Source organism: Balaenoptera acutorostrata, chromosome 3 (assembly GCF_949987535.1).
Source record: "Balaenoptera acutorostrata chromosome 3, mBalAcu1.1, whole genome shotgun sequence".
Classification (NCBI taxonomy): domain Eukaryota; kingdom Metazoa; phylum Chordata; class Mammalia; order Artiodactyla; family Balaenopteridae; genus Balaenoptera; species Balaenoptera acutorostrata.
The window spans coordinates 66,030,478-66,050,549 of record NC_080066.1 but is presented as its reverse complement, the minus strand read 5'-3'; the positions used below and the strand labels follow the sequence as shown (position 1 = coordinate 66,050,549).

Below are 20,072 nucleotides of genomic sequence, written 5' to 3'. Positions count from 1 at the left end.
CAGAACCCCTTTTCCACATTCCTCTAAGTTCAAGCAAAGGTTACCCTCCCTTGGCCAGGGGACCTCTTGCTGCCTGCCAGCCAGGAAGTCTGGATCTTCTTTTGATCTTCTATTTTTTTCTCAACCCAGAGCTATTTAATCTCTCTGGGGAGAGGCAGAGACATTTGTTATTTGGCCATCAACAGTTAACTGCTTTTGTGGTTTACACACATAAACAGAAGACAAATCAAAACTGCACTCAGGATATCACACATTCCCAGTAAAATCTGAGACTTTAACAAGAACCTACTTTACCTTGTTTCACATAAATCATCCCTCGGATTTGTCCACAAAGAGCAATCAATTTGTGTTTTTAACACTCTCGAGGGGTTCTTACAATTCTGTCGTATAGCTGCCTGGTTCATTCCCCTTAAGCCTTTTAGTGACTCATTAATTTGCTCACCAAACCCATATGGAGTACCCAGTAAGTGCCAGGCCCTTTAAGGAGGAGAATGCGGGTGAAAGCGATGGAAATGTATCCCAAGTAACGGGGAATGAAGCAACCTTCACCCATGCTTTGCTGGTTTGGAGTCAGTAATGCCATCTTTGTTTGCAAAGGACAGCTGATGCCCACTTCACTTGACGAGAGCAGACAGCAAATCTCTGTGGGGCAGCGTGGTCTGGTGGATCATCCCAGCTATTGGAATTTGACCACCAATTTTAGGTATTGTTTCATTAGAGTGTTGATTTGAGCCTTGGAATATAATGGGAGGAGGGGCAGACTTTTGAATGCAAAGACTCTAGTTCCGTTTTTTTCAAATTTGTAGCAACATACAGATAACAAAATTTACCATCTAAACTGTTGTTAAGTATACAGTTCAGTAGTGTTAAGTGCATTCACATTGTTGTGCATCCAATCTCCAGAACTCTTTTATTCTTGCAAAACTGAAACTCTGTACCCATTAAATAATGGCTCCTCATTTTACCCTCCCCCTAACTCTGGCCACCACCATTCTGCTTTCTGTCTCTAAGAATTTGACTACTCCAGGTGCCTCATATAAGTGGTACCATGCGGTGTCTTCTTTTAAGTGGCTTATTTCACGCAGCATAATGACTGAAGATACATCCATGTTGTAGCATGTGTCAGAATTCCCTTCCTTTTTGGTGCTGAATAGTACTCCATTGTAAGTATATACCACATTTTGTTTGTTCATTCATCTGTCGATGGATACTTGGGTTACTTCCACTTTTTTGGCTCTTGTAGACATTGCTGTTATTGTTGTAGGAAAAAAATGAGGTGTGAGAGGATGGGCCCAATGGAATCTAGGCCAAAGGTTTAAAAGAGCTTATATTACATTCTCTCTCTGTTTATGTTATCTAGTTTGGTTTTCATGGGACTATCTGTTTTTGGTGAAATCTTTGTATGGCTTTAACTGGACAAGGAAAACAGTGGGGGAAGAGTAGAGAGGACTTGGAAATATGGTTAGAACTATTGGAAGATTTCTGGATTGCAGAGGGAGCTGTGGAAACTTTGACTTTCTTAGGTCCACAAGGTTGAATCCAGCTTTGCATCTCACATCTCCCTCTGTCTACTCTGTCACATAACCTTCCCCTGACCTCCAGCACTCTGAACCCACAGAAAGACCTTGAGTGTCATTGCTCTAAACATGTGCTTGCCCATTTGTCACAGTGCCCTGCGTTTAATATGTTGGATGATCCAGGAAGTTTTCCTGGAGCCTGATCTGCCTAGTACAGTGAAGAGGAGAGTAGAGGATAAGCTGGATTACTCAGTCAAAAAGATCACATCCTTTTATCTCAACTCTGTTAGGCATTTAAAGAGAATTCTTTTTCTGGCCCCCTCCCCCGATTTTTTAGGTAATTATGGCTGGCTAAATCTTTCCAAAGGAATCCAGAACATCGGGCTATGGCTACATAGTCAAGGTGAAGTAGGGGACTGGGTCTAGGAAAAGAACCAATAATCTCACAAAGGTATACTGGCTGTGACTAGGTACTGTTGGAGTATGGGGAGAGGTGCCTTCTTTCCAGACATCCCGGTCTGTCACATGCTTTTCATTGAGGCAGAGTATGCTTGTCGATGGGAACTTCTGCTGAAGGAAAAGAATAGCAAGTCCCTCACTAAGACCTATATTTGTCAGTGGCTGAGGGTTGAGCTGCAGGGGATGCTGGCCCTTTAGAACACAGCAGACTCAGAAGACGGATTAAAACCGTTTCTCTATACAGATCCAATAACGAAATGAAACTTGCAGGTGGCTATTTGCAAGAACCATAAAGAGAAAGAAAATAGAATAATGAGATCTTAAACAGCGTTCCCAAGGTTTGGCTACTGAGCAGCTGGAGTCCTGAAGTACAGCCAAAACACCATGGAACCGCTCTCCCTACTCGTCTTCCAGGCTTATTTTAACTTGGCCACGCTGTTTCGGCAATTATCAAAGAATATTCAAAGAACAGGCAGCTCCGCAGAGCTTTGAAGACAGCCTAACGTCAATTAACTACCTACTGACAAGGGAATACTTCTAATAAAGACTTGAAACTAGGGGGGACTACCACCTAGCGCATCTTTTTACCTCCAGCCTCCAAGGGTTGCCACATTTCAACAAAGTCAGACATTTCCATGTCTGCAGTTCTTAATAAAGCTTCCAAACACAGACTTCGTCACTTCCCTGGACATCTAGTTTCGGGGGAGAAGAAAGGAAGTGAACAAATATTTGCACCTGTGCTTTTACAAGCCTTCTCTTATTTGATTCTCAGACAAGACTGTGAGATAAGCATTAGCATACCCATTTCAACAGATGAGGAAAGCAAGGTTCATAGACATAATTAGTCCAATGACACAAGCCTAGTAAGCGGCAGAACTCAGATTCAAACCTAGGAAAGGACATAACAGAGCCACGCTCTTTCTCTTTCCCTTTTATGCCTTTCAGTGGATTCGTGAATGCTACGTGGTTTGTCTAAAGGTCTAACCAGCATCTTTTCTGCTGCATTTCTTTAGATACAATTTTTAAATTGCATTTTGAAGGTGCTAATGGACCCTGAAGGCCTTGGCTAGGGAGCTGCAATGCTGGCGGCAGCTAGTTCTGCAAAACGGCTTTGGGTCTCTGAGATTGAAAGGAAGGCTGCACCTCATTTAACTCAATGGCCACCATCCAAATCGTCCCAACAGTCAAGAAGTGGGCCGCTTTTCATGCCTCTTCTGTACACATCCTTTGTTTTTCCTTTTTGTCTTTGCCCATCCTTTCCCCCAGATATCACAAAACACTGTTTCAGCCTGAGGTTTCAATTAGGTTCTGGCGTGATGAGCTCATGCCACGCTTTGTGTGGCCACGGCAAGAACATCCTTCCCGGTGCTTTCTTAGCGAGGGAGCCTGGGCTGCTGAATTCCCTTTTCATGCCTCCACAAGGGAGCCTCCGTTTCTCATTTGTCCAAATCCTTGTTTGTCTTCAGGAAGTGAAATGCTTGCATTTGATTGTGATTGGGATGGATTGACATCTTTTCAAGTCCTGTGGAGGAATGAAAGCCAAGCTTACTCAGAGGGATTATTCCCCTGCTTTCAGTCGGGTTGAATGTTGCATTCGTTTGGTAAATAGTGGTGGAGGGTCCCACCCCTGCCTTTTTCTCTGGGTGGTTGTGCATATTTGGACAGAACGTGTTCTGCCTGCAGAGAAGGCCCGAAAAAAGTCTCTTAGCAAATAACTAGGACCTGAAAGGGACAAACGAGGCTGGCCGGTGAGGCCTTTCAGTGTCACAGTTCCCATCTTAAGGTAAAAATGATCCCTTTCCACACTTGTCATGTCAATTCCATGGGCCACCATGCAAGAGTAAATTCACCAAGCCAGCAAGGAGGAGAGCCTTCTTGGTTCCTGGCTCTTATAGAGCCTCCGGAAAAAGGCAGGAGTCTAGCTGGTCAAAGCAGCCGCTGGCTGGGGTTCTTTGTGTCTGTCCCTGTGTTTGTGCATGTGCAAGTGGCCTCTGCTCTGTCTGGCTGGCTGTTTATTTTGTTTGGAAAGCTCCTGGCTGTCTGGGATTGTATCTATTCATCCCCCTCTGTACAGAGGCATGTAAATGAGCTTGTTAATTCAATCAAACAATTGATTAGGCTGTTGTTTTAATGTGCTCAGCGCTGTCTTAGGCACAGCAGGAGGGCATGAAAGATGTCTCAGTGGGGTCTTTATCTGTGACCTTGAGCAGCTCCGGAGCCTTTCTGAGCCGCCTGTTCTTATCTGTGGAGCTAGAAGTTCAGACTACCTGATTTCTAGGACTCTTCCTGCTCTGAGGTTCTCTGATTGAGGTCATGAGAGATGGAAAGAACTGAAGCCAGCTAAAAAATAAGACCTGTTGTGGTAGAGAATACAAATGAGTTATGTAGAAAAATATGTCCTTTGGTTGTATCCAGCGTAAGGTTGCTAGCAAATAAAAATAAAGAACGTCCAGTTAAATTTGAATTTCAGATAAACAAATAATTTTTTAATGTATTTAGCCTAGGTATGTCCCATACAACATATCTTATGCATCTGAAAATTTTAACTGGGCATTCTGCACTTTATCTGGCAACCCCGATCCAGAGAGATCATGAGAACTGTGGACTTAAAGAAGGGTCACCCCTCCAGGCTCACTCCTCTCCGGGCTGTCTCTCCAGCCACACTGGCCTTCTTTCCACTCCTCCTACCACAGGGCCTTTGCACAGGCTGGTACCACTGCTTGAGGTGGCTTCCTCTCCATCCCCTCTCTCATAAAACTAATTCATTCTTCAGATTTCAGTTCAAAAGTCACTTCCTCAGTAAAGCCTTTCCTGATACTCTAGACAGAGTGCATTTCTCTGTTCTATATTCCCTGGGAGACTCTGCCTTCACAGCACTTGTCACAGTTTTTAAGTCTGTGTATTTCACAATCATATGCTGGAGGTAGGGTTTGTGTTGGTAGATTGGAACGTCAAGGACATTCTGGAGAGGTGAACAAAAGAAATAGAGCCACAGAGGTGAGAATGCCCATGGTGTGTTTCCAGAACAATGAAGAGAGTAGTTGAGTCATTAGTTAGTGAAAGACCCACTTGTAGAGAATGATGTCCTTGAACCCCATCTTAGGGGCTGGAAATAGACGTTCTGAGGAGAGTGACGAACTCAGGATGGCTGCAAGAGGAGTGGTAACGCGATGAAAGTCATTCTTCAGCGGGTTTTATGAAGCCTCAGAAGGGAAAGCTGAGTCTGAGGTTAGCTGGGGCTCCTTGAAGTTTTCCCCTGAATTCTGAGAATTTGTCATACCAAGGCATCAAATGGCTTTTGATGGCCTCTCAAAACTTTCTTCCTGCTGAAACCTTCTTTTTCTAGTGTCTTACCATGTCTGCTCTTAAATGTTTAGAAGAGAGAGCCTTCGTTAAAACCACTGCTTGGTTTTCAGGTATGTGGATTTGCTACATCTGCCCACACATTCATGCAATAAGTTTTGCCACCTTATGGATCAGCTCATATTGTGTTCTTATCACTCTTGATTGCTTTGGCCTGGCGCCAACAGACTCTGGAAGATACATGTGTGCATACACACTTATATACATGAACACACTTATACACATAATGCACACATAAATAAGTACACATATACACACGAATATATGCACACAGGCATTCCTACACCCAGATACATGCAACATATATAAATACTACACACATGTAAACATACACACACATATACACGCATACCTATACATGTATATATTTTTTATTATGATAATGGTAGGAGATGGGAAGTCAAGCCACCCTCCTCTGGGTATTGCCTGCAGAGATGGTGTCACTTCCTCTGCCTCTGAGTTTCCCTGGCCTCTGAGACTTTTACTTTACATGGCAGTTTGTACCAGAGTTCCCTTCCCCAGCTTCCTTCTCGGAGCTCTCAACAGCCTCAGTCCTTAACAAGAAAAACCCCAGCCACATTGTTTTGCTGGAGGATATGTATATATGCCGTATTTTAATATATCCACATCCGCTCAGATAGATATATATTTTCCCATAAGAAACTAGTTATGACCTCCCACTTCTATTGAAGCTGTCAAGCTGCTTTCCTGACAGTTGGCCAAACTGGCTTTCTACTGACAGAACCCCTTTCACACTTTCATTTTTTTATTAAATGTAACATTTTAAGATGTAGCGCTACATGTCACACAGCTTGAAGAGTTTTGAACAGCATGATTTTTTTCCATAATGGTATTTGTTTTCAGTCACTTTTTCCAGCTTTGGATTTACTATGACATGAGAGAAAAAGAACACATTTCAGAAAAAAGGTTGGGTAACTTGGACAATGTTGGCTTAACCAATTCCTGTGAAATTACGTGTCTAGGAACTTTCTCCAAATGGGAGGCTACTGCTGTTCCACGTTCTGCTATCTGGAAAAGTGCAAAGAATGCTAGCCATGGTGCTTCGTAGAACTCAAGACAAGTGTGTTCATTCTTTCTACAAGAATGATGGTCTTGCATGCCCTGGGCTGCCGATCTGCCTCTGCAGCCTCATCTCAGCTCATCTTCCCTCGCTCTCTACTTCCACCATGGAGTATGTCTCTCACCCCTCAAACGGGCCATGTGCGGTGATGAGCTTGCCTGAGCCTCCAGGGGTGAGGATTAGCTGAGTCAATGTACATAAAGAGTCTGGCACATAGTAGGTGCTCAGTAAACAGTAGACATAAAAATTGTAAAAGGCAGGAAGAGGTTAGGCAGCCAGAGGCAAATGCAGATGCTAAAGAAAGAGAAGTTCCTTTTCCCTCTCCATTTCCTGCATAGTATGGACCGTACCTGCCAGCTCAGAAGGAAACTTCCTCCTTGAATGGCCTCCTGATTACAGTCTCGACTGGCTGGCTTGCATGTATAAAACTGTAACCTTTGATTTAGTTAGCTGAACATCATTTTGTGTGTCAGCTTTGGCAGTGCATTCCCAGGGTGTCAACTAGTGGTCTGGTTGCTGGGTGGGTCTCCTTTCCCCATCCTGGTTCAATAGCACCAATTAGAAGAATGGTTCTCAAAGTGTGGTTCCCGGGCCAGCAGCATTAGCATCACCTGGGAACCTGTTAGAAAGGCAGATGCTGGGTTTGCCAAGAATCAGAAACCTAATGAATCAGAAACTCTGGGGCTGGAGTCCATCAAACTGTGTTTTAATGAAACCTCAAAGTGATTCTGAGTACACTAAAGTTTGAGAACCACCATTAAAGTGTTACCTACTAGAAATGTGTGTAAGTGTGAGCAGTGCTAAGAGGAATTTAACATCTATGCAACATTGAGCCAGTGATTTTTCAGGATTTAAAAAAGGCATTTTGGGGCTTCCCTGGTGGCGCAGTGGTTGAGAGTCTGCCTGCCAATGCAGGCGACATGGGTTCAAGCCCTGGTCTGGGAAGATCCCACATGCCGCGGAGCAACTGGGCCCGTGAGCCACAACTACTGAGCCTGCGCGTCTGGAGCCTGTGCTCCCCACCAAGAGAGGCCGCGATAGTGAGAGGCCCACACACCGCGATGAAGAGTGGCCCCCGCTTGCCGCAACTAGAGAAAGCCCTCGCACAGAAACAAAGACCCAACACAGCCAAAAATAAAATAAATAAATAAATAAATAATAAAAAAAAATAATTAAAAATTAAAAAAATAAATAAATAAAGGCATTTTGTGTACTGTTTTTAGTCCAGATCTCCAAGTCTGTTAAGACTGTCAATTAAATAAGATTCAAAGTTTAAATCACATAGTTGCAGTGTGGGATAGAAGGTTAGGGGTATTATTATCCATAATTGATAAGCTGTATGCTTTTGTATTTAAGGTTTGATAATGGAATGCACGGCCAAACAATTTCCTTTTCAGAACAGGAAAAGCTAAGAATTCGTCTTGCCCCTCGTCTCTACTTTTTCAAACAGTTTTCTAATTCCAGAGAAGAGTCTGGGCTCTGAGAAGCATTCTCCTCCTCTTATTTTCCATAACTTTGTCCTGGAAAATACAGTCTGGAGGAAAGCAGTTTATAGAGTAATCATCTGCGTCTAGTGCAGAATTTGGAGTCCAAGGGCAGGCAGATCCTTCGTCATAAACAGGAGGATTAGCACGTAGATAATGTAGTTGGCAGAGGTCAAGCCTGGCATGGCTATGGCTATGGCTCTGGCTGCCCTGGATTACTCACCCCCAAGCAAATACTGCAAACTCCGTGCCCATTGCTAGGACTTTGGGCAAACACCTTTTTATTTTATATAAACCCTGCATACACAGTTAAGACAGTGCATCCACATGTTTCTAATTCGTTTACACTTCACTCATCAGCATGTGTTGGGTGAACACCCTGCCACGTCTGAGTTTTATGAGCTGCGTTTACGAGGCTGCTTTTCTTGAACAGGGATATCATATATTCTACCAAAAAAATGGAACTTGAGCCTGGGAAACGAGGGCTTCAGTGTTAAACTTGGAGTGAACTTGTGAAGTTTGAATGGATCCGAAACTAGGCACAGATGTTATCCATTCTCCAAGAATAGCCTCACGTATTTATTCACAGAATGTCTCTCCTCTTTTCTTACCTGAAATTTTCTCTCTACCTAAGGGAAGGCGAAAGAATGTGCATTTGTGGGGAAAGCCTGAACCTCATTTCCTGCCACTTTGAGGAGTCTCCCTCTTGCTTACTAAGAGATAATGCAAGCCTTGGTAGTAGCAAAGCTGGCTAAAATCTAGAACCTTCAGCAACGTGTTGCTTTCGTGGAAAGCAACATTTTTGCTCTCCCACTTATGCTGAGTTCCTGAAAAGACAGCGAGGAGTTTTATAGTTTTGTGTTAATTTTGAATAGCGATGGAAGGGACCTACCACTGATAGAAACTGTACAGGATTCCATTTCTCAGAACCCAAATTGTTGGAGTTATTTTTTAAATTCTTTTTAAAAATAATTTTTATTGTTTAATCTAAGTTACGCATGCATGTATCTTACAGAGTCAAATAATTCTACAAACTTTGCCCCCTCCAGTATTTCTTCCTCCCCAATAATTTTAGCTGTTCTTTTGATATTTACCTTCTTATCTCTGAATAATGTTTATATCGTTACTTCTGGATTTTTCAGTTTCAGGTGTTTTCTGTTGAAGGTGATGATGTAGCCCTCTTTCATCATCCTCTCTCATCATCCTCTCCCTCCACCTCACCACACATATACACTTCACTTCCCATTCCACACACTCTCAATGTAATTATGTTGTAATTTTGGTTAGATTAATAACCATTGCTTACAGTATGACTATGTGCATGCGCTTCACAGCTGAGCCATAATAGTGTACTAGGTCAGATCTCCAGGATGCTAATCCTGAGACAGAGATTTGTGCCCAGTGTTTATTAGGCAGTGATTCTGGAACTATGCCTGTGAGGGGTGTGAGATGCAGGAATGAACAGCTCTGAGCTGGGAATTACCCCAAACTGAGACGGGATGGGCCATTGTACAACCACATCGACCCCGTCCTTGGACAGGGGCTATCCCCGAGAAGGAGGTTGGTGAGGCGGCTCCCTTAGGCTGGGGGCAAGTTCCAGAAAGACACAGCTGTGAGCTAACAGCAGGCAATACTCCCAGCTGCTGGGGGGAATCCTGACTTGGATTAGGATGGTAATGGTAGATAATCTGAGCACCCTAACACCCTGGTCCTGGGCACTTGGTGGGCTCCTTCAATCTGGAAACAGAAACTTTCTTGATATTTATGTGTTGATTTCTTGGGGATCTAGGAAGCTAACTGCTGCTGCTGCTCCTTTTTAAAAAAATAACGGCTTTATTGAGATAAAATTCACATACCATAAAAGCCACCAATTTAAATAGTACAATTTAGCAGCTTTTAGTATAGAGTCATACAACCATCACCATTATATAATTTCAGAACATTTTCATCACCCCAGGAAGAAAGTCCATACCCATTAGTAGTCACTCCACATTCTCACCTCCCTCCAGCCCCTGGCAACCACTAATCTACTTTCTACCTCTATGTTTGCCTATTCTGAATATTTGATATAAATGTAATTATACAATATGTGACCTTTTGTGATTGGCTTTTTTCTCTTAGCATAATGTTTTCAAGGTGCATCCATGTTGTAGCATATATCAGTGCTTCATTCCTTTCTTTTGTCACGTAATATTTCCTGTATGGATATACCACATTATGTTTATCCATTCATCAGTTGAAGGACACTTGGATTGTTTCTACTTTTTAGCTATTATGAATAATGCTGCTATGAATTTTCATGTACAAGTTTGTGAAGATGGATGTTTTCATTTCTCATTGGTATATTCCTAGAAGTGGAATTGCTCATATGGTAACTCTACATTTAACATTCTGAGGAACTGCCAAATGTATTCCAAGGACGCTGTTCCATTTTACAATCCAATCAGCATTGTAAGAGGGTTCTGATTTCTCTACATCCTTGCCAGTTCTTCTTATTGTCTTTTTTTTTTTTTTTTTCAGCCATCCTCTGTGTGAAGTGATATCTCATCGTGGTTTCAATTTGTATTTCCCTAATGACTAATGATATTGAGCATCTTTTCATGTGCTTATTAGCCATTTGTATATCTTCCTCAGAGAAATGTCTATTTAAGTCCTTTGTCCATTTTTAATTGGAATCTCTTTTTATCTTTTAGTTATAAAAGTTCTTCATAGATTATGGATACAAGTCCCTTACCTGGTATATGATTTGCAAAAGTTTTGTCTCATTCAGTGGGTTGCCATTTCATTTTCTCAATGGATTTCTGTGATGAAGTCCAATTTATCTTGTTTTTTCTTCTGTCACTTGTCCCTTTGATGTCATATCATCTAAGAAACCATTGATAATCCAAAATCATGAAGATTTGTGCCTACGCTTCCTTCTAGGGATTTTATAGTTTTAGCTTTTACATTTAGGTTGATGATCCATTTTGAGTTAATCGTTATATATGGTGTGAGATAGGGGTCCAGCTTCATTCTCTTGCATGTAGATATGCAAAGTTGTCCCAACACCATTTGTTGCAAAGACTATTCGTTCCTCATTGAATTATCTTGACACCCTTGTCAAAAATCAATTGACCATAAATATAAGGGTTTATTTCTGGACTCTCAGGTCTGTTCCATTGATCTATGGTCTAGCCTGTGATAATATCACACTGTCTTCATTACTGTAGTTTTGCAGTAAGTTTCAAAATCAGGAAGTATGAGTCCTCCAACTTTGTTTTTCTTTTTCAAGGTTATTTTGGCTGTTCTTGGTTCCTTGTATTTTCATATAAATTTTAGGATCAGCTTGTCAATTTCTGCAAAAAAAGACAGCTGATATTTTGATTAGGATTGCACTGAATCTGTAGATCAATTTTGGGGAGTATTGCCATCTTAATATTGTCTTTCGATCCATGAACATGGAATTTCTTTCCACTTATTTAGATCTTCCTTAATTTCTTTCAACAGTGTTTTGTATTTTTCAATGTGTAAGTCTTACACTTCTTTTGTTAAATTTGTTCCTAAGTGTTTTCTTCTTTTTGATGCTATTGTAAATGCTATTTTTACAATAAAAAATAATGCTATTATTTTAAGGTTGTTTTATTGATAGTGTATAGAAATATAATTGATTTTTGCATATTGATCTTATATCCTGTAACTTTGAGGAACTTGTTTATTGGTGCACTTAAAAGTTTATCTATACACAAGGTCATGTCATCTGTGAATACAGATAGGTACTTTTACTTCTTCTTTTCAATCTGGATGCCTTTTCTTTTTCTTGTCTATTTTGCCCTGGCTAGAAGTTTGTTTTGTTTTGCTTTGTTTTTGTTTGTTTTTTGTTTCTCTAAAATCAGTAGTAATGTCCCCTCTCTGTTCCTAATTTTAGTATTTTGAGTCTTTTTTATTCTTGGTTAGTCTATCTAAAAGTTTGTCAATTTTTTCCCTTTAAAAAAAGCCAACTTCAGTTTCATTGATTTTCTCTATTGTTGTCTCTCCCTTGTGTGTTTAATTTATTACCATTCTAGGTTCCTTCTTCCTGTTGGCTTTGAGTTTAGTTTGCTCTTCTTTTTTCAGTACTTAAGGTGGGAGATTAAGTTATTGATTTGAGATCTTTTTTAACATAGGTGTTTATAGCTATAAATTTCCCTCTAAGCACAACTATAACTGCATCCCATAAGTTTTGGTATGATGTGTTTTAATTTTTATTAATCTCAAAGTTTTTTCTAATTTTCCCTGAGGTTTTTTTTTCTTAATCAGTTATTTAGAAGTATGTTGTTTAATTTCCACATATTTTTGAAATTCCTAAATTTCTTTCTGCTATTGATGCCTAATTTCATTCCATTGTGATCAGTAAGCATACTTTGTATGATTTCACTCCTCTTAAATTTATTAAAGCTTGTTTTATGATCTAACATTTGTTCTCTCCTGGAGAATGTTTCATGTGTACCTGAGAGGAATGTGAATTCTGCTTTTCTTGGGTGGAAGGTTCTATAGATATCTACTGGCTCTAGTTGTTCTATCCATTATTGAAAGTGGAGTATCAACATTTCAAACTATTATTGCTGAATTGTCTGTTTCTCCTTTCAATTCTGTCAGTTTTTGCTTCATGTATTTTGGGGCTTGTTTGTCTTCCTGATGGATTTTATCATTGTAAAATGCCCTCATTTGTCTTTGGTAAAAATGTTTGTCTGAAAGTCTGTTTGGTCTGATATTAGTATAGCCACTCCAGCTTTTTCCAATGTTCTCATTGCTTTTATGAAGGAGCTGATTTTCAAAGGCTTTTAGCTAACCATTCTGGAAAGTAGAACCTCTGACTAATTCTTAAATACGCTTATAGATAATTTTTCTGTTTTTAGGCCTGCTCTCTCCCCTATTTCCAAAGTTGCCTTCTGGAGATGGTACAATACTAGGTAGCTTCATTGCTTCAATTCCTGCTTAAGATCCATTTGCTTGGGTCTGTCTGCTAAGTCATTTCCATGGATCCTTCTGCTTCCCACCTTCCAAAATTTTATAACTGTTAGCTCTCTTTCTATATTCTTTGCCCTTTATCACTTAAAAATGTCTTTACTCTTAGATCAATGGATTTTCCAATTAAAGAGTTCAATGAGTGATTTAAACATTTAACCTGTATTTGAGGGTAAACCCTTTAGCTGTTAGTCACTTTATTCTAAGCAACCTGAATTTTCTTGTATATTCTCCAGAATTTTAAAAAATGATCAGAGGGCTGTTTTACTGTCAGAGATCCAGGCACTATCCTAAATTAAAAATAGTGCTTGTATTAACTTTTAAATTTAGGCATGGAATTTGAACATCTTTGATTCAGTGTAAGAATAATCAGCTGCTTCCAAGTCTGTTCACTACTTGATGTTTTCATAGAGCAGTTGTTCCCAAACTTGACCATGCACTAGAATCACCCAGATGGCCTGTCAAAATACAGGTTTCCAGGCTCCATCCCCAGGGCTTCTGATTTAGGAGTTGGAAGTGAGGCCCAAGAATTTGCATTTTCAACAAGTTCCCAGGTGACGCTGATGCTTCTGGTCCTGGGACCACACTGAGAGTCACTACCTCTGTGGTGTGTGGAATGTAAAAGTATTCCCTGTGGGGGTGGGGAGGACTTTTAGGAAGCAGATGAGAGCAGAGAGGGAGAGCAGTAAGAGGGAGATAAGCACGGAGGAGAAGGATGTGCCCACTTGCTCTTATCCTGTTTTTCTAGCTTGTGCTCTCCTGTTTTGTCCCCTCTCTCTGCAAGGAGGAAACCATGACAAAATCTGCTTAGAGAAGAGGCTCTTGGCATCAGAATTGTAATTCTATTCAAGGGGAGAAAAGAGGAGTGAAGTGACCATCTATGAAAAACATTAAACTGTAGCCCTGCAGATGTATTTTTATGTGGCATTTTAAAGTGGTTGAGGAGTATGAGCAGGGTCTGGAGAAGTCAGGGCTAATGTAATTTTATGAGATGCTCTACATGCAATATTGCTAAGGCAGCAGGATTCTGGGCAATTTTGTCAGGTAGTCACTTGTCCCCAGGTTTCAGTTATCTCCTAGGATCCCCCTTTTCCTTGTTGCAAGTCTGAGAAGGCAGGGACACTGCCTAAGCCACATAGGCAGAGGGTCAGACCCAGTAGCTGGTTTGGGCCACAGGTAGGAGAAACCCAGACTTAAGGCCGTTCCTCTGGGTTATTTTCATGTAGCCATTTGCTGTCACTGTCTCATGTTTAGCCATCTTTTTTTTTTGTTCTCAGAATGTTCTTCCATAGTATGGTTGCAAATATTGAGGGATAAAGCTGTGGCTGCCAGTGATAGTATTCCAAAGGATAGAGGTGATTGGGAGGAAGCCCAGAGAAGTGAGAACTCAAAACCCTTGCCCTCTGGGAGGCTGCCTTTCAGACACTTTTATTACAAAATGCAACAACGCACCTGGATAGTTCCTGCTATATCACTTCCCAAAGTAAGGAGCTGGGAGAGAGGAAATGGGGTCTGGATACATAGATGACATGAGAAAGCAGGTTGTAGGAGACTAATTTTCCCTCTAACTTGTCACTTCCTTTCTTAGGCCTGGTGTGTGTGTGTGAAGTTGTGTGTGTGTGTGTGTGTGTGTGTGTGTGTGTGTGTGTTTAATCCATAAAATGACGGTTTGGTTTCAGACATTCCCAAAGGTGCTTCGTCTCTGGTAATCTTTGACTTTTCCAAGATCACCTCTTATATCTTTTGGGCAGCCAGCGCAGGAAATCAAGTCCCTTGACTTCTCCAGTAGAGCTCAGAGTACCCAGAAGATTTCAGTCTTCCCTAAACCATGTGGTCCCAGAGGTTGCCTGTGATTTCCTGTTAGTGGTTTTCAATGGCTTTGGAGTAGAAGGAAGTTCATTGCTATGATGGTCACGCAGCCACACTGGGGAAAGTATGATGTATTGTGTTGTGTAGGAAAAAGTCAGTATTATCCAATGCAGTAATCAGATTTTCAGACAAAGGCATGACCCTGGAACATGCTGTTTATGGCTGAACATAGCATCAGTCTTGTCTCCAAAAACAGTTAAACAAAATCATTGTGTACTTGGCATGTCTTTCTCCCTTGGATATGGAAATATATCTCGCCTGAACATTTTTCTCATTCTTATTTTGGAGGCAACTAGATTGCTCTGAAAATATTAGTTGTAGCAGTAATTAATTTAGCATTTATTGAGCACCAGCCTTTGTGCTGGTGAAGTACTTTTTGTGAAGTAACAAAAATATAAAGAAACACCCCGAGGTAAGGGAATCTATCTAGTGGGGAGAGAGGAGAGAAAGGCAAAATCAAAAACAAAACAAAAACAACCCCAAAGGCCAATATTCATTTATCTATCCCTCCTTTTATTCCTCAGGGATTTGTTGAGCATTTGCTATGTGCCCAGCTCTCTACTGAGTGTTGGGGATATAAAAGTGAATAAGATAGACACATCTCTGTGGTCCCTCAAAGCCATGCTTCAAATGAAGTTTGTTTAACCTTATAGTAGAGGAGGCTGGGTCAGCCTGTGATGGATGGACATATAGAGTAGATCAGGATCTGCGGAGGGCTTCCCAGAGGGGGTGACCTGGGAACTAAAGCAAAGTAGAAACAGGTGCTAGCCAGAGGAGCAGTGAAACAATGGCTGGACAGAGGAAGTGCTTAGTTGGGGATAGAATGCACATTTAAGGAGGAACAGGAGGAAATGAGACTATAAAAGTAGCCAAGGTTCAGCTCCTGAAAGATGTTTTATCCCTTGCTGAGGACTTTGGACTCCAAACTAAGGTGATAGGGAAACCACTTAAATATCTGGTAATGGAGGAATTATTACAGGAAACTCAGCCATTTAAAAGAACATAAAATGATATAATTGTATAGATTTTAAATAATAAAAAGTAGAACATAAACATTGTGTGCTCACTGTGATTGCTGATTTATACGATATAATTTTGACTATGTTAAAGCATGGGAGGATGTCTAAAAGTGGAGTCTATTATTTGCACTGTGAGATTCTTTCAGAATTCCTTTACAGTACTCACTCAGCATCGAATCTCTACTATGTGCCTGTAGATCAAGATACAAGCCCTTCTCTCTACCATCAAATAGAGAGATCTAATAACTTTCACGCATTTTAAAAGGTGTGTGACTATGACATGTCCAGAATAGGCAAGTCCATAGAGACAAAAAATAGATTTGGTGGTTGCCAAGGTCTTGCAGGGAGGAGAGAATTGGGAATGACAGCTAACAGGTCCAGTGTTTCCTTTTTTGGGGTGATAGAAATGTTCTGGAATTAGTTCACGGGGATGGTTGTACAACACTGTGAATATGCTAAAAACCACTGAAATGCACACTTTGGTTAAAATGGTTAATTTTATGTTATGTGAATTTTATCTCCATAAAAAATATAGAAAAAAAAAGATGCTTATTGATTATTGGGTTGTGTTTTTCTTTTTCGGTAGCCAAGGGCAATCGGAAGTGTGAGCTGAACTGCCAGGCAATGGGCTACCGCTTCTACGTACGGCAGGCTGAGAAGGTCATTGATGGTACCCCCTGTGACCAGAACGGCACGGCCATCTGCGTGTCTGGGCAGTGCAAGGTAAGTGCCCCTGGACTGGCGTATCTGGAGTGGCTCTCGGGTGTTTGATCTGTGCCTGCCGACTGCACTGTTTGCCAGGCTGTGGCGTGCTTCCTCCCCACAACTTATGGTCCCCTCCACTCCAAACCATGAACTCCGGGAGAAGTGCGTAAGACAGGGCGGCTTGTTTTGCTCCGTGTTTTCGATCTTTGGGAGTTGCCAAGTCTCACTCTGGCATTTCAGTTATTAAGTGATTTATGCACGTTTATATCACGTGCGTGGTAAGAAACTCAGCGATCTTTCCTTGTTGGATCCAAAGCTTCTTCCTTCCCTCTGAAGTGGAGGTCATGGAAAGGGCACTGCTGGATCAGTCAAGAAACAGTTGAAGTCATCAGGGTGGCATTTTAAGGGCATGGCGTATTTTATCTTGCCTCCCACCAGCTGGGGCCAGCTTCCAAATGAAAGTTGTCTAGTGCCTTTATAGCTGCAGTTGTACTTTCAACAGGAAGTTTTTAGCCTCCTTGGACTTCTGAAGTCTGTTCCAGGAACTCCCAGCCCTGCATTCTGCAAACATTCTGGTCTGTAGAGAATCCCTGTGGGATGCTACCCTTTGACAGAAAGCACCATGTGGTTAAAAATAGGCGCCCCAGAGGAGATGGCACCAATTCCACAGCCACATTAATTGGAGCCTGGATGTCGACCCTCCTTTCATCTATAAATGTGAGAGTGGAGGTCTGACTCTAGCAGGTAAATGACTCTTTGGAGCCCAGACTAAGATTCTATCTTAATTAAGTTGCTGGCAGGACTGAGTTTCATCAAAGGAAGAGCTCTTTGGCTATCACGTCTGAAAGTTCCTGTTCTACTTTGAACGTAAATTGCCACTGTGTTTAGTATTAGAGCTATTTGAGTATGATTTATAAGCACCCCCATTCCCCTTCCAGCCTTTTTCTTAATGAGGTTTTAAATAGGATACAAAATAATTTCTCAAAGCAGTATGGATATTCTCGGATTGTGAATAAAGGAGGGAAAAAGCTGTCATTTGATATCTGATGCGTGTGAGGTTGTCTTCGGATGAGCAAGAAACCCCCAGAGCATTGATGCAGCACAAAAGAGGTAGGGAGTACGATGGGAAGCACACTGAAGGCTGGGACCCATCTGGCCTCCAATCTCTGCTCGTTTGGAAAAAACTGGGTTTCACGCATCTCCTCCCTCCTTACTGTCCTCAGATAATACCCAAAAGAGTTCCGTTAGTGTTTTGTGGTTTCCGGCTCAACTAGTCCCTGCTTCTAAATGCTACTGAACCTGAAATAATGCACCTTATAGCAACCTAGCTTTTTCTTTCAGATCCTGAATCAACTGTTCTATTTCCTGAATACAGGTGCACACTGCTGGGAGGTGGTGTAGTTTAGTGGTTAAAAAACATGCCCTCTGAAGTCAGACTGCTTGGGTTCAAATCCTGCCTCTTCCATGATTGACTGTGTGACCTTGTACAAGTTCCGTAAGCTCTCTGTGCCTGTACATCATTTACAACACGAGGAGGATGGTACCTACTTCCTGCATTGTAGTGAGGAGTCCCGAGCCAATACACATAAGGTCCTCATAACAGGTCTGGCGCTTAGCAAAGCATGCTGGCTTTTCTTAGTATTATGTTTGCTTATGCCCACATATGTCCTGTTGTATATGAATTTTCTATGCGAAAGTATTTGCAAGAGTAGTGCAGCGTTCTTACACTGTAGTGTGACTCAAGGGGGATGGCAGATTCTACATTGGTAGGTCTAGGGAAGGGCCTGAGTAGTCTATTTTTTTCAACTTTAATACTGTATCTTATTTGACCTAGTGTATCCAAATTATTATCATTTCAACATGTAATCAACATAAAAATTATTAATGACATTTTTACCTTCTTTTTCATATTAATTCTTCAAAATCTGGTGTGTATTTTACTTCTTTCAGTGCAACTCAGACTAGCCACGTTTCAAATGCTCAGTAGGCACATGGGAAAAGGTGCTAAACCTCACATGTAATCAGGGAAACTCACCATTTGCCAAAAATGTAAAGGGCTGACAATGACAAGTATTGGCAAGGATATGGAGGACTCTTTTTTTTTAACTTTTTATTTTATTTTGGAGTAGAGTTGAGTGGTCTGTTTTTCCAACAAGCTCCCATGTGATACCCATACTGCTGGTCAATGGATCATACTTTGAGTAGCAAAATCTTAAAGGGCACAGTGATTAAAATATAGTTCACAAAGAACCAGAAATGTAAATATACAGTGGTGAGATGAGTTGGAAGGAAGAGGAAATGTGGTCTCTTTCCACTGGGGGAGCTTGTTTTCTTAGTGTTGCATTAAGTGCCTCTAAGCTGATGATATGAAAGGAAAACAAACACTTATAAGGACATGGGTATGGATTCTTACTAATTGATGAAAACCAGTGGTGTAGGACAGCACAGTTTGAAGATGATAATTGCTGAAAGACTGAGACAGACATTCCCCAGGATGTGAGTAGATGAATAGGAATTTGATGTTACAAGGACAACTTGGATATTACTTCGTATTTGTTCTCTGTGCATTTGCCTGAAATTCGCTCATTGATGTTGTTGGAACCACTGACTGTCGCGTCCTCTTTAGAACTTCAGTTTAAATAATCAGAAGTACATTTGCTTCCCAGGCTGAAGTTCTGTTTAGTTTGCAACTTTCAAAGGGTAAAGTGCCCTTTTCTGAATACTTGATCGGAAGCCCAGAATTCAAGTTGCTATCTCTGCCTCGCTGACCTGTGGCTGAGAGAGCTGTCACTCTCTGACAGGAGTGTCTACATCTGAAATAGCTCCAGAAAGCCTCTGCTGGACACAGGGAGTTGAAAGCAAACCCGGGCCTGCCGCAAAAGTTAATGAAAAGTGACAAGCATTAAATAAGAATATGAGCTAAACCTACACAAGAGTAGCTGAGGGAGAAGGGCGTCCTCCTGACACCAAACCACTTCCAAGCCACCCCAGGCCCACCCAGAGCAAGCTGGAATCCTCTGTTCCAGCTCCTGGCAGAGCGCTCCCTGGCCAGCCTGTGTTTACCCTGTTGCTGGAGCTCCACTGGGGTTTTAGATCCAAGAGTTGGAAGAGAGGCTGTAAGAATGCAGAAACCCTTGAGCTCGGGGCTGCAGAACATGGGAATTCGTCTCCAGTCCCTCAGAACTGGGTAACACTTCCTTTCTTGACAGGGAATGAAGGAGCCTAAATGTTGGCCTCAGACTAAGGACTGCATACCGATAGCCAGGCTTTGAAGGGAAAGAACTCTAGTCCTGACTTTTCCTAAATCAAGAGGGTGTATCTGAACCCACAGAGATTCTACTTTCCTCGCCTTAAACTCATCTCTCTAGACATCAGATAGGAACATCCGGCCAGTCTTCAGAGAAGTCTCTCCCCCACCCAGTCATGATTGTCATTGATGGGAATGAAATAGCATTTATGTCTAATTAACAGAGAGCATAGTAACCATTTCTATCATTAAGCATCACATTAAGTGTGCTATGAGGTTTTTTTTTCCCTTGATCTCAGTTTCAAGCTCTGCAAAATTCTGGATTTTCATAGTTTGATAAAGTAC

The 20,072-nt window shown here is 41.5% G+C and overlaps 1 protein-coding gene across 2 annotated transcripts in view; it reads left to right on the top strand.

Annotated features, from left to right (window-relative positions):
- The window catches only part of THSD4 (thrombospondin type 1 domain containing 4), a 584,405-nt gene that overhangs the window by 259,051 nt on the left and 305,282 nt on the right, over positions 1-20,072 (top strand). The window contains exons 1-2 of one of the 2 annotated variants that reach the window (XM_057544215.1): positions 595-703; positions 16,362-16,498. In XM_057544215.1, coding sequence (XP_057400198.1) covers positions 16,400-16,498 — 99 coding nt within the window. In that variant the 5' untranslated portion in view covers positions 595-703; positions 16,362-16,399. Of the gene's footprint in view, positions 1-594; positions 704-16,361; positions 16,499-20,072 lie in introns of those variants that run through there. The other variant, XM_057544214.1, reaches the window with a different exon arrangement.